The sequence below is a fragment of the Lithobates pipiens genome, unplaced genomic scaffold (assembly GCF_037356315.1).
Source record: "Lithobates pipiens isolate NorthernLeopardFrog02 unplaced genomic scaffold, aLitPip1_a1.2 Scaffold_16, whole genome shotgun sequence".
Classification (NCBI taxonomy): Eukaryota; Metazoa; Chordata; class Amphibia; order Anura; family Ranidae; genus Lithobates; species Lithobates pipiens.
Window position 1 is genome coordinate 553,704,137 of NW_027507748.1, and position 19,422 is coordinate 553,723,558.

The 19,422-nt window shown below is 43.5% G+C and overlaps 1 protein-coding gene across 1 annotated transcript in view; it reads right to left on the bottom strand.

Annotated features, from left to right (window-relative positions):
* Positions 1-19,422, bottom strand: part of LOC143983614 (retinol dehydrogenase 16-like) — a 55,999-nt gene that overhangs the window by 12,855 nt on the left and 23,722 nt on the right. Inside the window, exon 4 of the mRNA XM_077483532.1 lies at positions 7,893-8,056. Within this exon, the coding sequence (XP_077339658.1) occupies positions 7,893-8,056 (164 nt within the window). The remainder of the gene's footprint in view (positions 1-7,892; positions 8,057-19,422) is intronic.

Below are 19,422 nucleotides of genomic sequence, written 5' to 3' on the forward strand. Positions count from 1 at the left end.
CGCCCCCAGTCCCCCCGCTTTACTTACCTCACCCCTCAAAAGTCCCGCGCTCGTCCCCCGACGTCCTTTCCACCGTTCAGCCTGGCCGCTGATTGGCTGGAGTGGATGGATGGAAAGCAGCGCAGCCATTGGCTCACGCTGCTGTCAATCACATCCACTGACGCGGAGCGCCGGGGGGCGGGGCCGTGTGATACAGCGAGCGGCTATAGCCACTGGCTGTATCACGGGAGCGTGCCTGCAGATGCTTCTCACCATGCGAGGGAGCTCGCATGAACGTGAGAAGCACCTGCGGGAGGAAGCCGAGACAGCCGCCGAGGGACCCCAGAAGAGCAGGTTCGGGGCCACTCTGTGCAAAACGAGCTGCACAGTGGAGGTAAGTATAACATGTTTGTTATTTAAAAAATAATTAAAAATTCACTTTACAATCCCTTTAATTTAAAGTAATTAAAATTAAATTAAATCCAATTGGTTAGGCAACAAGTGGGGTTTCACAATAAAAACAGCAATGTGCAAAATATTGTAGCCCATAGCAACTAATCAATAAGCGGCTTTTTCTTTTATAAATCATGCATTACATATTGTAGGTGCTCATTTAAATACCCATATATTCATTGGTAACAGTAATGTATGGCGGTGGGTGGTACATGTAGGAGAGGGGTGCAGTACCACCTTCTGAGCCACTGTTATGCAACCTTGGTAGATAACTTTTCAGAGGGAGTATGGCAGGTCTGGAAAAGCTCTAAAAGAAGAAAATCTCAAACTAATTTCTTACCGAAATCGACAAGGGGTCTCAACATGGAAGTGTACCAGAGGTCAGCAGGGAACATTACATTGGGGGTGGGGTGGGGGTGCAGAGCACATTATATAGGGCACAAGATAAAAGGCAGCTGCTGAACAGTGTAGAAGTAAATTTGTTATCCCATTGGAATTTAGCTGATCAGCTGTGCCTGTCTGTATTGGGGAAAGAGCAGATAATATATTTGCTGAGCAGTTGGAACATTGGGATCGGCAGAGATATAGGGCGGTCTAATAAGAGGAGGAGTACAGGAGTGAAGGACTGCAGGGAATGGGAGACTAACCCAGTACAATCAGTAGGACTAAGAAGAGCAGAGTATCGGATCACCTCTGCAGAGGCAGAGGGGAGATATATGAGAGGGAGAGCAAGTGGAGAAGCATCTGGAGGGAGGGGGGAGTGGGGTGAGAAACGAAGATAGAGAAACAGATCAAGTGGAGTCAGACTGAGCACAGCAGAGCCACACTGCGAGAGAATGACAGAAGGAATGAACTCTCAGCTGGAGAGAGAGAACCTCCGATCCCGCACTCAACTTCAGGCTCTTGTTCACTGCTCTTGGGCTCAGCACTGTCAGCTCTGCACCCATCCGCTGCATCAGTGATCTGCTCGCCACCTGACACAGGGTCATGGTGTCTCCACACTCGACTCTGACTCCACAACATTGGAAGTGGAAACTGGAAGTGACACCATGGTGCCAAAAAAGCACCGCCTTGTTGTCCTCCCTATGGACAGGCCACCACTGACCTTACATTATTTAAAGTTCTCCGATTAACCCCAAATAAAATTCAGCTGTTCTAGTAGGTCTGTCCTGACATTTTCTTAGTCGTAACCTACAGTAAAAGTCATGGTCCGCAGAAAGCTTCCAAAGCATCAGAGGGATCTCATTTTTAAGGTATTAGTCAGGAGAAGGGTACAAAAGAATTTCCAAGGTATTAGATATACCATGGAACACAGTGAAGACAGTCATCATCAAATGGAAAAAATATGGCACAACAGTGACATTACAAAGAACTGGAAGTCCATCCAAAATTGATAAGATGAGGAGAAAGCTGGTCAGGGAGGCTGCCAAGGGGCATACAGCAACATTAACGGAGCTGCAGGAATATCTGGCAAGTACTGGCTGTGTGGTACATGTGACAATAATCTCCTGTATTCTTCACATGTCTGGGCTATGGGGTAGAGTGGCAAGGCGGAAGCTTTTTCTTATGAAGAAAAACATCCAAGCCCGGATGCATTTTGGAAAAACACATCTAAAATCTACCAAAAGCATGTGGGAAAATGTGTTATGGTCTGATGAAACCAAGGTTGAACTTTTTGGTCATAACGCCAAAAGATGTTTGGCGCAAACACAACACTGCACATCACCAATAACACCATACCCACAGTGAAGCATGGTGGTGGAAGCATCATGCTTTGGGACTGTTTCTCTTCAGCTGGAACAGGAGCCTTAGTCAAGGTAGAGGGAACAGTTCCAAATACCAGTCAATATTGACACAAAACCTTCAGGCTTCTTTTAGAATGCTGAACATGAAGAGGAACTTCATTTTTCAGCATGACGACGACCCAAAGCATACATCCTAATCAACAAAAGAATGGCTTCACCAGAAGAATATTAAAGTTTTGGAATGGCCCAGACAGAGCCCAGACCTGAACCCCATTGAAAATCTGTGGGGTAATCTGAAGAGGGCTGTGCACAGGAGATGCCCTCGCAATCTGTCAGATTTGGAGTGTTTTTGCAAAGAAGAGTGGGCAAATATTGCCAAGTCAAGATGTGCCATGCTGATAGACTCATACCCAAAAAGACTGAGTGCTGAAATAAAATCAAAAGGTGCTTCAATAAAGTATTAGTTTAAGGGTGTGCACACTTATGCCTTGTACACACGGTCGGAAATTCAGACGGAAAAGGTCCGATCGGATTATATTGTTGGAAAATCCGATCGCGTGTGGGCTCTGACTTTTTCCGTCGGAAATTCCAACGGAAAAAATTTGAGAGCGGGATCTCAAATTTTCTGTCAAAAAAATCAGATCTGACTTTTTCCGATCGTTTGTAGAGAATTCCGATCGGACAAAGTGCCATGCATGCTCAGATCAAATTACGAGACCAACGCTATTGGCTACTATCCTCAACATAGTCCCGTCATAACGAACGAACGTTATCAAGTTCCGAACGTTTGGATTTTCCGACAAATTTGTCTGACCGCGTGTATATACAATATTAGGACAAAATCCGGATTTTGTTGTCGGAATGTCCGACCGTGTGTACAAGGCATTATACAACCATATTATTTAATTTTTTAATTTTTACTTCCCTCCACTTAAAAGATTTCAGTTTGTTGTTCAACTGAGTTGTACAGTTTATAGGTCACATTAAAAGGTGGAAAAAATTCTGAAATGATTTATCCGTCTCATTTTTTTACATCACAGACACCTGACATTTTAACAGGGGTGTGTAGACTTTTTATATCCACTGTGCCTAGGTGGATGCAGCATTGGTCCAATGCTGCATCTGTCCCCTGGCGCCTCTACACTTTCAGAACTCCGTGAGCAGAGAGCTACAGACAGTCAGTCACAGCTCTCTGCTCTGCCCCCTCCTTACTCACTGGAGCGATGAGCTGTGGAGAGGCACGGAGCGGCCGGCTCAGGCTTTCAGTGGCTCCCTGAGAGGCTGATCGGGGGGGGGGGGGGGGTTCAGTCCAGGCACCTGGCAGATCCAGACTTTATTGTCATGATGGCATTGTGCCTGGAGTGACATTGTGACATCAGCAGAGAGCAGACTTCAGCCCGCTCTCTGCTGAAAACGGGTCACAAGAGTGCAAAACGAATTGTACTCCTGTGATCCATAGGAGAAGCCCAGCCAAACAAGCTTTGGCTATATTTCTCCTTTAATTCAAGTTTTTCTGCCACCGGGAAGTAGTCAGTTCCAGACAAAAACACTTTCATGCAAAGCAATTATTAATGATGATTTAAAAAAACACAGTTCCAGGAGGGCCTGTGAACTACAGATATGTTTCTGTATAGGTTGTTGAGAAGAATGGGCAATAATATGCTTCAAAATCTAATATGTGCACACAACAGCGATATAAATGTTACTATCTGGAAATTGGGGACCTATGCTTTCTGTTCTTATCAGCTTCTGGTTCAGGGGGTGCCATATTGCATATAGGCCGATTGGCATAATTTGAAACCATATTTCCTTTAAGTCTTTTTCTTCTTCATCTACCTTTCTTCAAAGAGAAACTGCAGTCTGCTCACATAATTTGTAAAAAAAAAAAACATTTTTGCCATTGTGAAGCTTCCCTCCAACCACTTTGCATATTATTTTATATATACTGTGATTCTGTACTTGCTAAATATGCTGCAGAAATCTCCCTCCGCTGGGTCTGGCTGCAATCATTTTGACTGTGGGCAGCTGAAGTTGCTGCCTGTTCACTTCCTGGATTTACACAGACACACAGAGTCACACCTCCAGCTCTGCCACTCTCATTGGCCCTCTTATGACCCATCCTCCCTCCCTTCCTGGCAAACTCTCATGAGAGTGAGAGAGAGAGCTGTGCATGATGTCATAAGCCTAGGCTTTTTTTTCCAGACAAGAAACAGGAAATGGGTGTATAAGATATTTTTTATTTTTTTTTACTATCCAAAGTTAAAACAAGGGCAAGGGATTTAATAGATGGAAAAATGAACAAATGACTGAAGTTCCGCTTTAAGATCTTTTGTACTGTATAGACTACTTTAAAATAAAACTATAAATTCATTTTTAATAGTATTTCTATTCCTAGCCTTATTTTGAGGTCATCCCTATCACTTGTGGAGCACACTATTTAAATAGATAACAAGGAGGACTATTGGCCTAAAAATTAAACACATACCAATTTCCGTTGGCTAATGCGGTGTACCATACAAAGCATGCCATAGTACCTAATTGATTGGTAGGCACTGTCATAGGTGGGTATTCCTAAACAGTATGGTCTATTGTGACTAGAGGTCGACCGATATGGGTTTTTCTCTGGCCGATGCCGATGCCGATATTTAGAAATCGTGGCGGCCGATGGCCGATATATGATGCCGATTTTTTTGGGCTGATATGTTAGGCTGATTTTTTATTTATTTTTTCCTTTTTTTTCCCCTCCTTCATCTCATAAAATCTAAGTTGGACACCTTTCACACTGGGGCGTTTTTCAGGCGATTTTGGGCTAAAAATAGCGCCTGTAAATTGCCTTCAAAATGGCTCCCCTGCAGTCTGTGTGAAAGGCCGAGTGCTTTCACAATGAGGAGATGCGCTGACAGGACGTTAAAAAAAAAAAAAAATCCTGCAAGCAGCATCTTTGGAGCAGTGTAAACCGCTCCTCCACCACTCCTGACCATTGAAATGAATGGTCACCACTGCTGAAGCACATGCAATACGGTTTTGCAGCAGTGCTTCACTGCCCCGCTATAGCCGAATAGCGGGGCTAAAATGACGGTAAATCGCTGCTAAAACTTGCAGCGTTTTACCGTCAAAGCCTGCACGATCCAGTGTGAAAGCAGCCTTAATAAGTGATGCAGAAAATTTCTTACACATTTATTAAACAAAACAAACCTCCAATCAGTTCACTTGTATGTATAATTTAGATTAAAAAAAAAAACGATTAATTAAATACACAAAAACAGGTACTCAAAACTTTTGGACGAAAAAAAAAAAAAAGGGCTAACTTGCGTTTGAAAGACCTGCGCAAATACCACATCACATAAAATATTGCAACAACCGTTATTTTATTCCCTAGGGTCTCTGCTAAAAAAATATATATATAATTTTTGGGGCTTCTGAGTGATTTTCTAGCAGAAAATACTAGACATGTGCAAAAGGAAAAGATTAGTTTAGTTTCGTTTCGTTTTAATTCGTTAATTCATTAATTTTGTTTAGTTATATTCGTTAACTTCCTTAAATTCGTTTTCGGATTTAGTTTAGTTTTCTACCGAATTCGAAAAATCGGCCACATTCGAAAATATTTCTACCGGATTCTAAATGATTTCAACATGATTCGACATTATTTCAACCACATTCGAAAATATTTTGTGACCAGAATTTAGGGCCATGTATCTCAGGGTCACTTGGTGCTAGAAACTCCAAATTTGGATATGTTGTAGTGCTAGTATAATTGTATTTGCATACCAAATTTGGGGTTTCTAGCTATAAGTGACCCCGAGATATGTGGCCCCAAAATCGGGTCGAAAAATGTTATTCTCTGCTCTAATAAAATTTTGCGACCCGATTTTGGGGCCACATATCTCGGGGTCACTTATAGCTAGAAACCCCAAATTTGGTATGCAAACACAATAACACTAGCACTACAACATATCCAAATTTGAAGTGTCTAGCACCAAGTGACCCCGAGATACGTGGCCCTAAAGTCAGATCACAAAATATTTTTGAATGCGGTTGAAATAATGTTGAATCATGTTGAAATCATTTCGAATGCAGTTGAAATAATGTCGAATCATGTTGAAATAATTTCGAATGGATTCGAAATCATTTTAACATGATTTGACATTATTTCAACCACATTCGAAAATATTTTGTGACCCGACTTTAGGGCCATGTATCTCGGGGTCACTTGGTGCTTGAAATTTGGATATATTTTAATGCTAGTACTATTGTGTTTGCATACCAAATTTGGGGTTTCTAGCTATAAGTGACCCCGAGATATGTGGCCCCAAAATCGGGTCGCAAAATGTTATTAGTTATTAGAGCAGAGAATGACATTTTGCGACCCGATTTTGGGGCCACATATCTCAGGGTCACTTATAGCTAGAAACCCCAAATTTGGTATGCAAACACAATAGTACTAGCACTACAACATATCCAAATTTGGAGTTTCTAGCACCAAGTGACCCCGAGATACATGGCCCTAAAGTCGGGTCACAAAATATTTTCGAATGTGGTTGAAATAATGTCGAATCATGTTGAAATCATTTCAAATGCAGTTGAAATAATTTCGAATCATGTCGAATTCATTCGTTATATTTCTTTCGTATTCATTGTAATTTGTTATTTTTTTATTCGGACATTCGGATGCATCCGAATGTCCGAAAGATGCAAAATTCGGCCGAATTTCGATTCGTTACGAAACGAATTGCACAAGCCTAGAAAATACTGGATTTTTACTTGTAAGCAACAAGTGTCAGAAAAGATTTAGTCTTTAAATGGTTAAACTGAGAACTCCTACACAGGGAGTTCAGTCCATTGAAGAAGAAACATTGTATCGCTTTGATCTTTTCTTGGCAGCCTGCCCAGAGAGGAGGAAAGTCCTTCACTGATGTCTTCAGGCAACTTACATTGACTTCTATTACAGAAGTCTTTTGCAAGTCGCGCTGAACATGTAATCGGCTTTTTTTATCAGCACAATCGGCCGATGCCGATTAATTAAAAAATGCCAAATATCAGCCGATATATCGGTCGACCTCTAATTGTGACACCTTTTGACATCTTCCAGCATCAGCATCCTTTGTAGTTCTCAGGATTCAGTCAAATGGCATCCGGACATCCCAAAGACACAAAAGAAGTTGGTTGCAGAAGACTTCAGATGCTGTAATCCTAGGCCTAAAAGAGGTAGCTATATAATGCACAGCATTTGCCAATGACCATGTGTCTTGCTTTAGATGTCTGAATGGTGATGTATCTCCACTCAGCCTCCACTGACAGGTGATTACTTTGTAAAATATGGACCTGGCTTGCAACTCAACTCTTCACTTGCATCTATACTTTTATTTTGGTAAGCTTTATCTTTTACCTTGCTGTACTTTAAATTCAGACATGACTATAGATTAAAAACGTTTTGATTATGCCAACAAAAATTGATCTATCACATTTTCCTTTAATGTTTGTGTCCCAGCCCAGCAATGTGTGTTTTAATTTTTTCTGTTACCTTAGATGTCATCCATACCTGGCAAATCATAGATATAACACAATTTTTTTCTGCTTGTGAGAGCCATTTTACTTTCTAGCAGTGTTTTGCATATTCTTCTACTGTACATAACGATCATTCATACATAAGTAAATATTAGTTAATGTTATCCAGCACCCATACAATTTTATATTTTATATATTTTTATCACTTACATTGTTTATAATACTTTTCCCCGTAGGCATTTTTCAGTTTCAGAGGCAATTTTTTCCAAATATCAGTAACACGGTCTTTTATTACTTCTGAAATCAGAATTGATGTTCTAAAGAAATCAGGATTAATGATGGAGACTTTCACTCCAAAAGGCTTGAGCTCCCTCCTACAAATCATGAATAAAAAAAAACATAGAAATGCAGGACATATTGAATAGATTATGTTGTCCAAATTCTGTCTGATCTGCTTTCATTGTTTTAATTAATTCATTAAGGTAGTCGCTAAAGAGATTACAGTAAATTAAGTTTATGAAGTAAAATACAGTTTTATTTTACACAAACCTTCATGTCCTCTAGGACCTCTAATTTACTAATTAAAAATGAATGGGAAGAGATTGTATAGGAGAATTGGGGTCTATGTCACAAGGCTATTGAACTGCAATTAATGATTTAGAACACATTTGTTTTTTGAAGCCTGCTTATGTTATCTCCAAAGATGTCCTCTTTGAAATATATTTACCTAATGTGGACGGGTAGTCTAAAAATGTCCTTAGAGCCGGTTCACACAGGGGCGACACGACTTTCAACACGACTTTTGGAGGCAACTTGGACACGACTTGAACACGACTTGGGCACGGCTTGGGGCCACTTACAACACAACTTTAAGTCGCCCCAGGCCAGGCGACTTTTGCCGTGGGCAATCAGAGAATGAGCTCTGAAGGGGGAACTCCACGCCAAATAAAAAAAAAAAAATGGCATTGGGTTCCCCCTCCGAGAGTATACCAGGCCCTTAGGTCTGGTATGGATTCTAAGGGGAACCCCCTACGCCAAAAAAAGGCGTGGGGGTCCCCCCCGATCCATACGAGACCCTTATCCGAGCATGCTACCCGGCCGGCCAGGAAAGGGGATGGGGACGAGCGAGCGCCCCCCCTCCTGAGCCGTACCAGGCCACGTGCCCTCAACATGGGGGGTGCCTTGGGGAAGGGGGGCCGCGCGGCCCCCCCAACCCCAAAGCACCTTGTCCCCATGTTGATGAGGACAAGGGCCTCTTCCTGACAACCCTGGCTGTTGGCAGCATCGTCTGGGACTGTGACATCATAATGGGCGGGGACATCATCCGGTGATGTCCCTATATAAGTCGCCGCATGCCTCGTGTTCTGCCATAATGAGCGGAGACAGCGACGAGGCAACATCTCCAGAAGAGAAGAACAGAAGACGGCCACAGCGGCGGCGACAGAAGACCGGGCCACCGCTTGTAAAAGAGCTAGAAGAAGGCACGGTGACCCCGCAAGAAGAACCGAAGAGTGGGACAAGACCCCCGAAGAGGGGGACAAGACCCCCGAAGTCGGAAGAAGAGGGCGGCGAAGAAGAAAGCCGGGCTCCTCCGCTAGTAAAAGAGCTAGCAGAAGATAGCGGAGGAGTCAGGCGAGAAGACCCCCGAAGACGGAAGACCCCCGGAGCTGTGCAATAAACTATTTTAAACCTTGTGTGTTGTGTTTTTTTTGTACATTTTTTTTCACAGGTGAATGGGTAGGGGTACATACTCATTCACATAGGGTGGGGGGCAGGGATATGGGGCCCCCTTATTAAAGGGGGCTCCCGGATTCCGATAAGCCCCCCGCCCACAGACCCCGACAACCAACGGCCATGGTTGTCAGGAAGAGGCCCTTGTCCTCATTAACATGGGGACAAGGTGCTTTGGGGTGGGGGGCCGCGCGGCCCCCCTTCCCCAAGGCACCCCCCATGTTGAGGGCACACAGCCTGGTATGGCTCAGGAGGGGGGGCACTCGCTCGTCGCCACCCCCTTTCCTGGCCAGCCGGGTAGCGTGCTCGGATAAGGGTCTGGTATGGATCTGGGGGGGGACCCCCACTGCGTTTTTTCGGCGTAGGGGGTTCCCCTTAGAATCCATACCAGACCTAAGGGCCTGGTATGCTCTCGGAGGGGGAACCCACGCCAACATTTTTTTATAAATTTGGCGTGGAGTTCCTTCTTGAGTGCTGATAATTCTGTCAGAGTCACCTCCGTATAGACGGAGATCCGACTTGGAGGCGACCTCCATTGAAATCAATGGGTACCAGTCGCCTACAAGTCGGATTGAAGTAGTACAGGAACCTTTTCTGAAGTCGGAGCGACTTCAGTAGTGTGCCTTAAGACAGCTCTCATTCACTTACATTGATTTTTACATGTTGTCCGACCTGAGGCGACTAGGAGCGACCTAAAATCGGATCTGAGTCGCCCCTGTGTGATCCGGCTCTTAATGTGTTCTACTAGGTCTCGGCCCCTACGTTTTTACATTTGGTTTTGTTTTAAGTAAAATATTTCATACAGAGAAAACCCATAATGCTTTTAATTCTCATATTCCTTCTGATTGAATATTTAGATTATACAGCTAGTAAAATAAGATGATTTTCTCTGAAGCGTATACTATATTTTTGCAATTTTGTATGGTGAAATCATTCGCCAACTCCTTAATAAATTAGGCATACTGTATCTGTAAGAAATCACAATTTGAGATACTCATACAAGTCCTTTTATGAAAGATGGTCATATTATTTAATAATGGCCCTTATTAAAGAAACCTTCTATGACAAAGATTGCTTAGCTCTCCTTTACTGACTACAAAGTCAAGTTCCCTCTTATAACAATACTTTGGGCCAATGTTCAAGTATTAAAGCTAGTGGGTCGGCTTAACAGTCTGTCATAGCATGAGCAATGACAGTTTCCTTTTTTCTTCACTAATAGATTTACTCAAAGGAAACATATACTGTATATAGCCGATATGGAGTCTGTCATTACTGCTTTCTCCTGACAATGTTTGTTACTTGGCCATGTCTGCCTTTTTGAGCATGTTTAACATCTCATCTGCAGTAGATTTGAGTGGTTAAAAGGCAACTAGCATTTTATAAGGAACTCACTAGTGGCAGCCAATATATTCCTCTGAACAAAAAATAAATAAATAAAAGTTTGTATATATTTATATATACATACCATATCTATATATAAATTATATCTACCTATCTCACTCCATCTCTCCATCCACTTAAAGACCAGGCTCTTTTCTGATATTTGTTGTAAAAATCAGTATTTTTTGCTAGAAAATTACATAGAACCCCCAAACATTATATATTTATTTTATCAGAGACACTACAGAATAAAATACAATATCATGTCACACTGTATTTGCGCAGCATTCTTTCAAGCGCAATTTTTTGGGAAAAAAATATACTTTCAGTGAATTAAAGAAAAACAAAACAGTAAAGTTAGCCCATTTTTTTTTTTTGTATCATGTAAAAGATGTTGTTGCACTAAGTAAATATGTAACTAATGCCGCGTACACACGAGCGGATTGTATGGCGTACTTAGTCCGTCATACAATCCGACGGACAATCCGTTGAGTTTCCACTGAACGGACTTGACCACACACGGATACACAAACAGTCCGTCGAAAGCTTGCGCGATGACGTGTACAGCACGTACGACGGGACTAGAAATAGGAAGTCCAAGACACAGCAAAGCACCCTTCCGCCGTGTAAATCCTTTCTGGGCATGCGCCATTCTTAGTCCGTCGAACTAGCATACTGACGACCGTATTGTCCGCTGAAACCAAAGTACAACGGACAGATTTTTGGAAAAACCGAAATTCTTAGTACTCCGGACTGCACGCTGAAAAAGTCCGCTGAAGCCCACACACGAGCGGATTGTCCGCTGAAATGTGTTTCAACGGACTAAGTACGTCAAACAGTTCGACCGTGTGTACGTGGCACAACATGTCATGCTTTCAAATTGCACACGCCCGTGGAAGGGTGACAAACTGCAGTACTTAACCACTTCCCACCCGGCCAATGCATATATACGGCTGGGTGGGAGCCGTCTACTCCTGATAGGACGTTCCTGAACGTCATTCAGAAGTAGCGGGATCGCCCGCGCGCGTGCCCGCGCAGCGGCACGATCCCGATGTGCTCGTGTCACCCGGATACGGCACATCTGAGATCGGCAGGAGGGCTCTGTGATTGGCCCTCCTGATCACATGACGGCCGTGTCCAATCACGGCCGTCATGTGATGTAAACAAACAGCCGGTTGCTAGGCAATCGGCTCTCCTCTCCTCACACGGAAGTCATCGCTGAGGAGAGGAGAGCAGAACGCTGCAGCCGGCTGATGATCAGTGAGTATGGGCTGCTTTTTACAGCTTTTTACTCACTGATCATCAGTCTAGTGTCAACACACAACACACCACACAGTACAAACACAGTCCCCACATATGTCCCCAAACCACACATGTCCCCAAAACATACATGTCCCCAAATAATAAAAACACATGTCCCTAATAATAAAAACATGTCCCCCACATATGTCCCACTAAAATCACATGTCCCAATGATTATCTGCACACATATGTACGTGATCACCTGCACACATATGTACATGATCATTTGCGTACATATGTCCGTGATCACACAAACCAATTATTATACACTTAACGGAATTTTTTTTTACCAAAAACATGTAGCAGAATACATTTTGGCTTAAATTTATGACAAAATTAGATTTTATTGGATTTCTTTTCAAATAGAAAAAAGAAAATATTGTTTTTTTTCCAAATTTCCGCTTTTTTTGCGCTTATATCGCAAAAAATAAAAAACGGAGTCGTGAATAAATAACACCAAAATAAAGCTCTATTTGTGCGAACAAAATGATAACAATTTCATTTGGGTACAGTGTAGCATGACCGCGCAATTGTCCCTGAAAGCGCGAGAGCGATGAAAGCTGAAAATTGGGCTGGGAAGGAAGGGGGTGAAAGTGCCCTGTATTGTAGTGGTTAAAAATCTCCATCGTGACACTTTAAAAATGTTGACAGTTACAGATGAGGACCTGTGCTAAAATTATTGCTCTTGCGCTAACGGTTGCGGCGATACCTCACAGTGGGGTTTGAAAACCGTTTTTACATATGTGGGTGCGACTTATGTATGTGTTCGCTTCTGCGTGTGAGCACGGAGGGACAGGGTGCATAAAAAAATGTTTTTTCTCAATTATTTTACTTTTTGTTTTTTATTTTTACACTCTCCCTTTATATTTTTTGATCACTTTAAGCCGGAGAACGGGAAGTGATGTCCAAGGTCGCTCCGGTCCTCCAAGGGCATAGAGCTGAGTGGGGGCTATCTTGCCCTCACTCAACTTGCTGTCTAGCCATCGGCCGCATTGGATTGGTTCCGGGCTTACTGACGGCTCCAGTAAGCTCGGAAATGACTGGGAAGTGGCGAGAGGGGGCGCCCCTCCAGCCACCTATAAACATGATCTCATGGCGAATGCGTCACTGAGATTACTTTTATCAGAAAGTTAGCTGCCTTACGAAAATGCTGTGCTTCACCCCTTCCCACGTAAATGCTGTGCTTAACCCCATCCCGACTGGCTCACCCTGATATACGTTGCCAGAAGGGCACGCACAGGCATATTAACGTACCTGTATGTTGCCCTTTAAGATGTGGCATTGTGGGCAAGTTGCCGGCGGCGTGTGTGCCCGCCGCAAGCCCCGTGAGTGTGATCACGGGTCCTGCAGACTCGATGTCTGCAGGTATACCCACAATTGTCTCACGGAGCGGAAGAATGGGGAAATACTGCTGTAAACAAGTGTTTCCCCATTCTTCCTAGTGACAGGACACTGGTCACAGCTCCCTGTGATTGGGAGTGGTGATCAGTGTCATGACACACTTAGCCCACCCCCCCAAGTTAGAATACATCCCTAGGACACACTTAACCCCTGCAGCGCCCCCTACTGGTTAACCCCTTCACTGCCAGTCACATTTACACAGTAATCAGTGCATTTTTAAGCACACTGATCGCTGTATAAATGTGAATGGTCCCAAAATAGCGCCAAAAGTGTCCACTCTGTGCGTCATAATGTCACAGTCATGATAAAAATCACAGATCGCCGCCATTACTGGTAAAAAAATAAGAAAAATGCTATAAATCTATCGCCTATTGTATAGACGCTATAACTTTTGCGCGAACCAATCAATAAACGCTTAGTGCGATTTTTTTTCCCCAAAAATATGTAGAAGAATATGTATCGGCCTAAACTGAGGAAAAAAATGTTTTTTTTAAATATATATTTGGGGGATAATTATTATAGCAAAAAGTAAAAAATATTGAGTTTTTTTCAAAATTGCCACTTTTTTTGTTTATAGCGCAAAAACTAAAAATCACAGAGATGATCAAATACCACCAAAAGAAACCTGTATTTGTGGGGAAAAAAGGATGTAAATTTTTTTTGGGAATCGCGTCGCACGACCGTGCAATTGTCAGTTAAAGCAGCGCAGTACCGAATTGCAAAAAACGCTCCGGTCTTTGGCCAGCCAAATGGTCCGGGGCTGAAGTGGTTAACCCTTTATCCTTGTCCTGGAAGATCTCCAGAGCAGCTAGGGGGGCTGCTGGTATCTGTAGACTGTGGAGCTGAGAGAAGAGAGATGTTCTGCATGTAGCTTGCTGAAGAGCTGGGAGCAGTTCTTCGGGGGGGAGGGGACTCTTACATTTAATGTGCAACAAACTGTGCTAAGATTCAAATAGGGCCAGAGGGTTCCTAGCCTGTAAGAGGCTTTTGCTACTAAATTCTACAGCATTCTGTTCTGAGTTTGCAAGAAGGACCTGCTGAGTAGGGATGAGCCGAACACCCCCCTGTTCGGTTCGCACCAGAACCTGCGAACAGACCTAAACTTTGTGTGAACTTTAGAACCCTATTAAAGTCTATGGGACTCGAACGTTCACAATCTAAATCACAAGTGCTAATTTTAAAGGCTAATATGCAAGTTACTGTCCTAAAAAATGTTTGGGGACCCGGGTCCTGCCCCAAGGGACATGGATCAATGCAAAAAAAAGTTATAAAAACGGCTGTTTTTTCAGGAGCAGTGATTTTAATAATGATTAAAGTGAAACAATAAAAGTGTAATATTCCTTTAAATGTGGTACCTGGGGGGTGTCTGTAGTATGCCTGTGAAGGGGCGCATGTTTTTGGTGCTTAGAACTGTCCCTGCACAAAGTGTCATTTGTGCAGGAAAAAAAGTCTTTTAAAATCACTTGCGGCTATATTGTCGGCTCCCGTAATACAGAGAACACTCAATTAGTGTTCTCTGTATTAGCCGACAATTCATTCATTCATTGATAAAAAAAAAAAAGCGTGGGGGTTCCCCTAAATTCAATTACCAGGCCCTTCAGGTTTGATATGGATATTAAGGGGAACCCCGTGTCAAATTAAAAAAAAAATTTACGTGTCAATTTTTTTTTTTAAATGACGTGGGGGTCCCTTGAGGTCTGCTATGGATATTAAGATGAACCCCGTAGGTTTCCGTTACATCAGAGGGGGCGGGGTCACCCATACGTCACTGGGGAACCCCTGGCTCCCCTCACCAGCGTCAGAGGGGGCGGGGTCAGGTGACGGGTGGCCCCGCCCTCCTAATATAAGAAACGTCAGCGCTGGGATCCCTGCAGTGTCTCCGGAGTGGAGACAGAAGACGGATGTATGGACAGCGCTGGACTGAGGGATCCCCCGTCGCTGGATATGATCATCCATCGCTGGATAGCAAGAGTGGATTACCACCACTGGAATCTTTCTTTTATTTTTTTTTTATTTTTAATAAAGGAATTTTTCAAAAGTGTGTTTGTCTTATTTAACCATTTTTTACACTTTCTTTGTGAAATGGTAGGGGTACTTTTGTACCCCCTTACCATTTCAAACAGGGGGGGGGGCCGGGATCTGGGGGTCCCCTTGTTAAAGGGGGCTTCCAGATTCTGATAAGCCCCCTGCCCGCAGACCCCCACAACCACCGCTCAGGGTTGTGGGGATGAGGCCCTTGTCCCCATCAACATGGGGACATGGTGCTTTGAGGGGTCACAGACCCCCAAAGCATCCTCCCAATGTTGAGGGCATGTGGCCTGGTACGGTTCAGGAGGGAGGGGGGCCGCTCTCTCGTCCCCCCCTCTTTTCCTGCGGCCGGCCAGGTTGCGTGCTTGGATAAAGGGTCTGGTTTGGATTTTTAGGGGGACCCCACGTCAATTTTTTTTTAATTTGATGCGGGGTTCCCCTTTATATCCATACCAGACCTGAAGGGTCTGGTATGGATATTTAGGGGGACCCCCACGTCATTTAAAAAAAAAAATTGGCACAGGGTTCCCCTTAATATCCATATCAGACCTGAAGGGCCTGGTAATTGAATTCAGGGGAACCCCCACGCTTTTTTTTTTTTTTATCAATGAATGAATGAATTGTCGGCTAATACAGAGAACACTCATTAAGTGTTCTCTGTATTACGAGAGCCGACAATATAGCCGCAAGTGATTTTAAAAGACTATTTTTCCTGCACAAATGACAATTTGTGCAGGGACAGTTCTAAGCACCAGAAACATGCGCCCCTTCACAGGCATACTACAGACACCCCCCAGGTACCACATTTAAAGGAATATTACACTTTTATTGTTTCACTTTAATCATTATTAAAATCATTGTTCTTGAAAAAACGGCAGTTTTTAAAACTTTTTTTTGCATTGATCCATGTCCCCTGGGGCAGGACCCAGGTCCCCAAACACTTTTTAGGACAGTAACCTGCATATTACCCTTTAAAATTAGCACTTTAGATTTCTCCCATAGACTTGTATAGGGTGTTCCCGGCTTTTCGAATTTGCAGAGAACAGCCCAAATTGTTCACTGTTCGCTGAACAGGCAATGTTCGAGTCGAACATGAGTTTGACTCGAACTCGAAGCTCATCCCTACTGCTGAGTAATGTAGCTGGGATCAGATCCACGTAGGGAGGGGAATGCTCATGCAAGCAGTCACCTCAAGTTTGTGCTACTTTCCAGAAGAAGCCAGGGCCCTTAGTCTGTAATGGACTCTTGCTATTAACCTATCCAGGACTGTGGGTTTTTTTTACAGAAGGAAGCAGTTCAGGATTTTTGTACAGAGAGAGAGTAAGATTGCCCTCCCAAGTTTTGTTCATCATCTACTGGGCATCCCATAAATCCATTCACCCTATCCAAGTTGTTATACCCTAATAAAAATAATAAAAACAAGTTATGGGTCTGACTTCTTGTGTCTGGCTGCAAGTGGAGAAATACGTGTTGCCTGGCTGTGCAGGGATAGGAAAGTCAGTTACCAGCAGCCCCTATGGGGGGAGTACTACATTATATATATATAACACACACACACACACAAACACACAGTATCTCACAAAAGTGGGTACACCCCTTAATTATTGTAAATATTTTATTATAGCTTTTCATGTGGCAAGACTGAAGAAATCACACGTTGCTACAGTGTAAAGTAGTGAGTTTACAGCTTGCACAACAGTGTACATTTCCTGTCCCCTCAAAATAACTCAACATGCAGCCATTAGTGTCTAAACACTGGCAACAAAAGTGAGTACACCCCTAAGTGAAAATGTCAAAATTGGGCCCAAAGTGCCAATATTTTATGTTGCCACCATTATTTTTCAGCACTGCCTTAACCCTCTTGGGTATGGAGTTCACCAGAGTTTCACAGGTTGCCACTGGAGTCTTCTTCCACTCCTTCACGATGACACCACAGGGCTGGTGGATGTTAGAGACCTTGCGCTCCTCCACCTTCCGTTTGAGGATCCCCAATATGGTTTAGGTCTGGAGACATGCTTTGCCAGTCCATCACCTTTACCCTCAGCTTTATTAGCAAGGCATTGGTCGTCTTAGCCCTTGTACACACGGTCAGAGATTCCGACGGAATGTGTCCTATCGGACCGTTTTGTCGGATATTCCGACTGTGTGTGGTCTGCATCGGACTGTTTCCATCGGAGTATCCAACGGACCAACTTTTCCAACTTGCTGGTAAAATTTTCCGGCAAAATGCTCTGATCGGACATACTCCGATCATGTGTAGAGAATTCCGATCGGACAAAGTGCCACGCATGCTCAGATCAAATTCCTACACCAAAGCTACTAGCCTGAACGTAGTCCCGTCGTAACGAAATAACGTAATCACGTTGGATTTTCCGACAACTTTGTCCGACCGTGTGTATGCAACAGTTTCGGACAAAATCCGACGGATTTGGTTGTCAGAATCTCCGACCATGTGTACAAGGGCTTAGAGGTGTGTTTGGGGTCGTTATCATGTTGAAATAATGCCCTGCGGCCCAGTCTCCCAAGGGAGGGGATCATGCACTGCTTCAGTATGTCACAGTACATGTTGGCATTCATGGTTCCCTCAATGAACTGTAGCTCCCCATTGCCAGCAGCACATATGCAGCCCCAGACCATGACACTCCCACCACCATGCTTGACTGTAGGCAAGAAACACTTGTGTTTGTACTCCTCGCCTGGTTGCCACCACACACGCTTGACACCATCTGAACCAAAGAAGTTTATCTTGGCTTCATCAGACCACAGGACATGGTTCCAGTAATCCATATCCTTAGTCTGCTTGTCTTAAGCAAACTGTTTGCAGGCTTTCTTGTGCATCATCTTTAGAAGAGGCTTCCTTCTGGGACAACAGCCATGCAGACCAATTTGATGCAGTATGCGGCGTATGATCTGAGCACTGACAGGCTGACCCCCCATCCCTTCAACCTTTGCAGCAATGCTGGCAGCTCCCATATGTCTATTTCCCAAAGACAACATCTGGATATGATGCTGAGCATGTGTACTCAATTTCTTTGGTCGACCATGGCGAGGTCTGTTCTGAGTGGAACCTGTCCCGTTAAACAACTGTATGGCCTTGGCCACCGTGCTGAAGCTCATTTTTAGAGTCTAGACAATCTTCTTATAGCCTAGGCCATTCTTTATGTAGAGCAACAATGCTGAAGCTCAGTTTCAGAGTCTTGGCAATCTTCTTATAGCCTAGGCCATCTTTATGTAGAACAACAATTCTTTTTTTCAGATCCTCAGAGAGTTCTTTGCCATGAGGTGCCATGTTGAACTTCCAGTGATCAGTAAGAGAGTGAGAGCGATAAAACCAAATTTAACACACCTGCTCCCCAGTCACACCTGAGACCTTGTAACACTAACAAGTCACACAACACGGGGGGGGGGGGGGGCGCGGGAATGGCTGATTGTGCCCAATTTGGACATTTTCACTTAGGGGTGTACTCACTCTTGTTGCCAACGGTTTAGACATTAATGGCTGTGTGTTGAGTTATTTTGAGGGGACAGCAAATTACGAGCTGTATGCTCAGTACTTTACATTGTAGCAAAGTGTAATTTTATCAGTGTTGTCACATGAAAAGATAAAATAAAATATTTACAAAAATGTGAGGGGTGTACTCACTTTTGTATATTCTGTATATCAAGAAATAGTGAGCAACACATATTTTAGTCTCTCTTCTGCTCGGTGTTAGTACATCCAGTGGGCTTCCCTATACCACGTGCATACATACATTATTGCATACATGTTGCATAAAACATTTCATTTTCCTTTTTACATATTTTTAGTGCCAAGTACTAGCAGCTTATTTAGCATCACTGATCCTACAGATATTACATTTTAATATACAGCATGTAGGAAAGCTGTCAGTTACTTAGG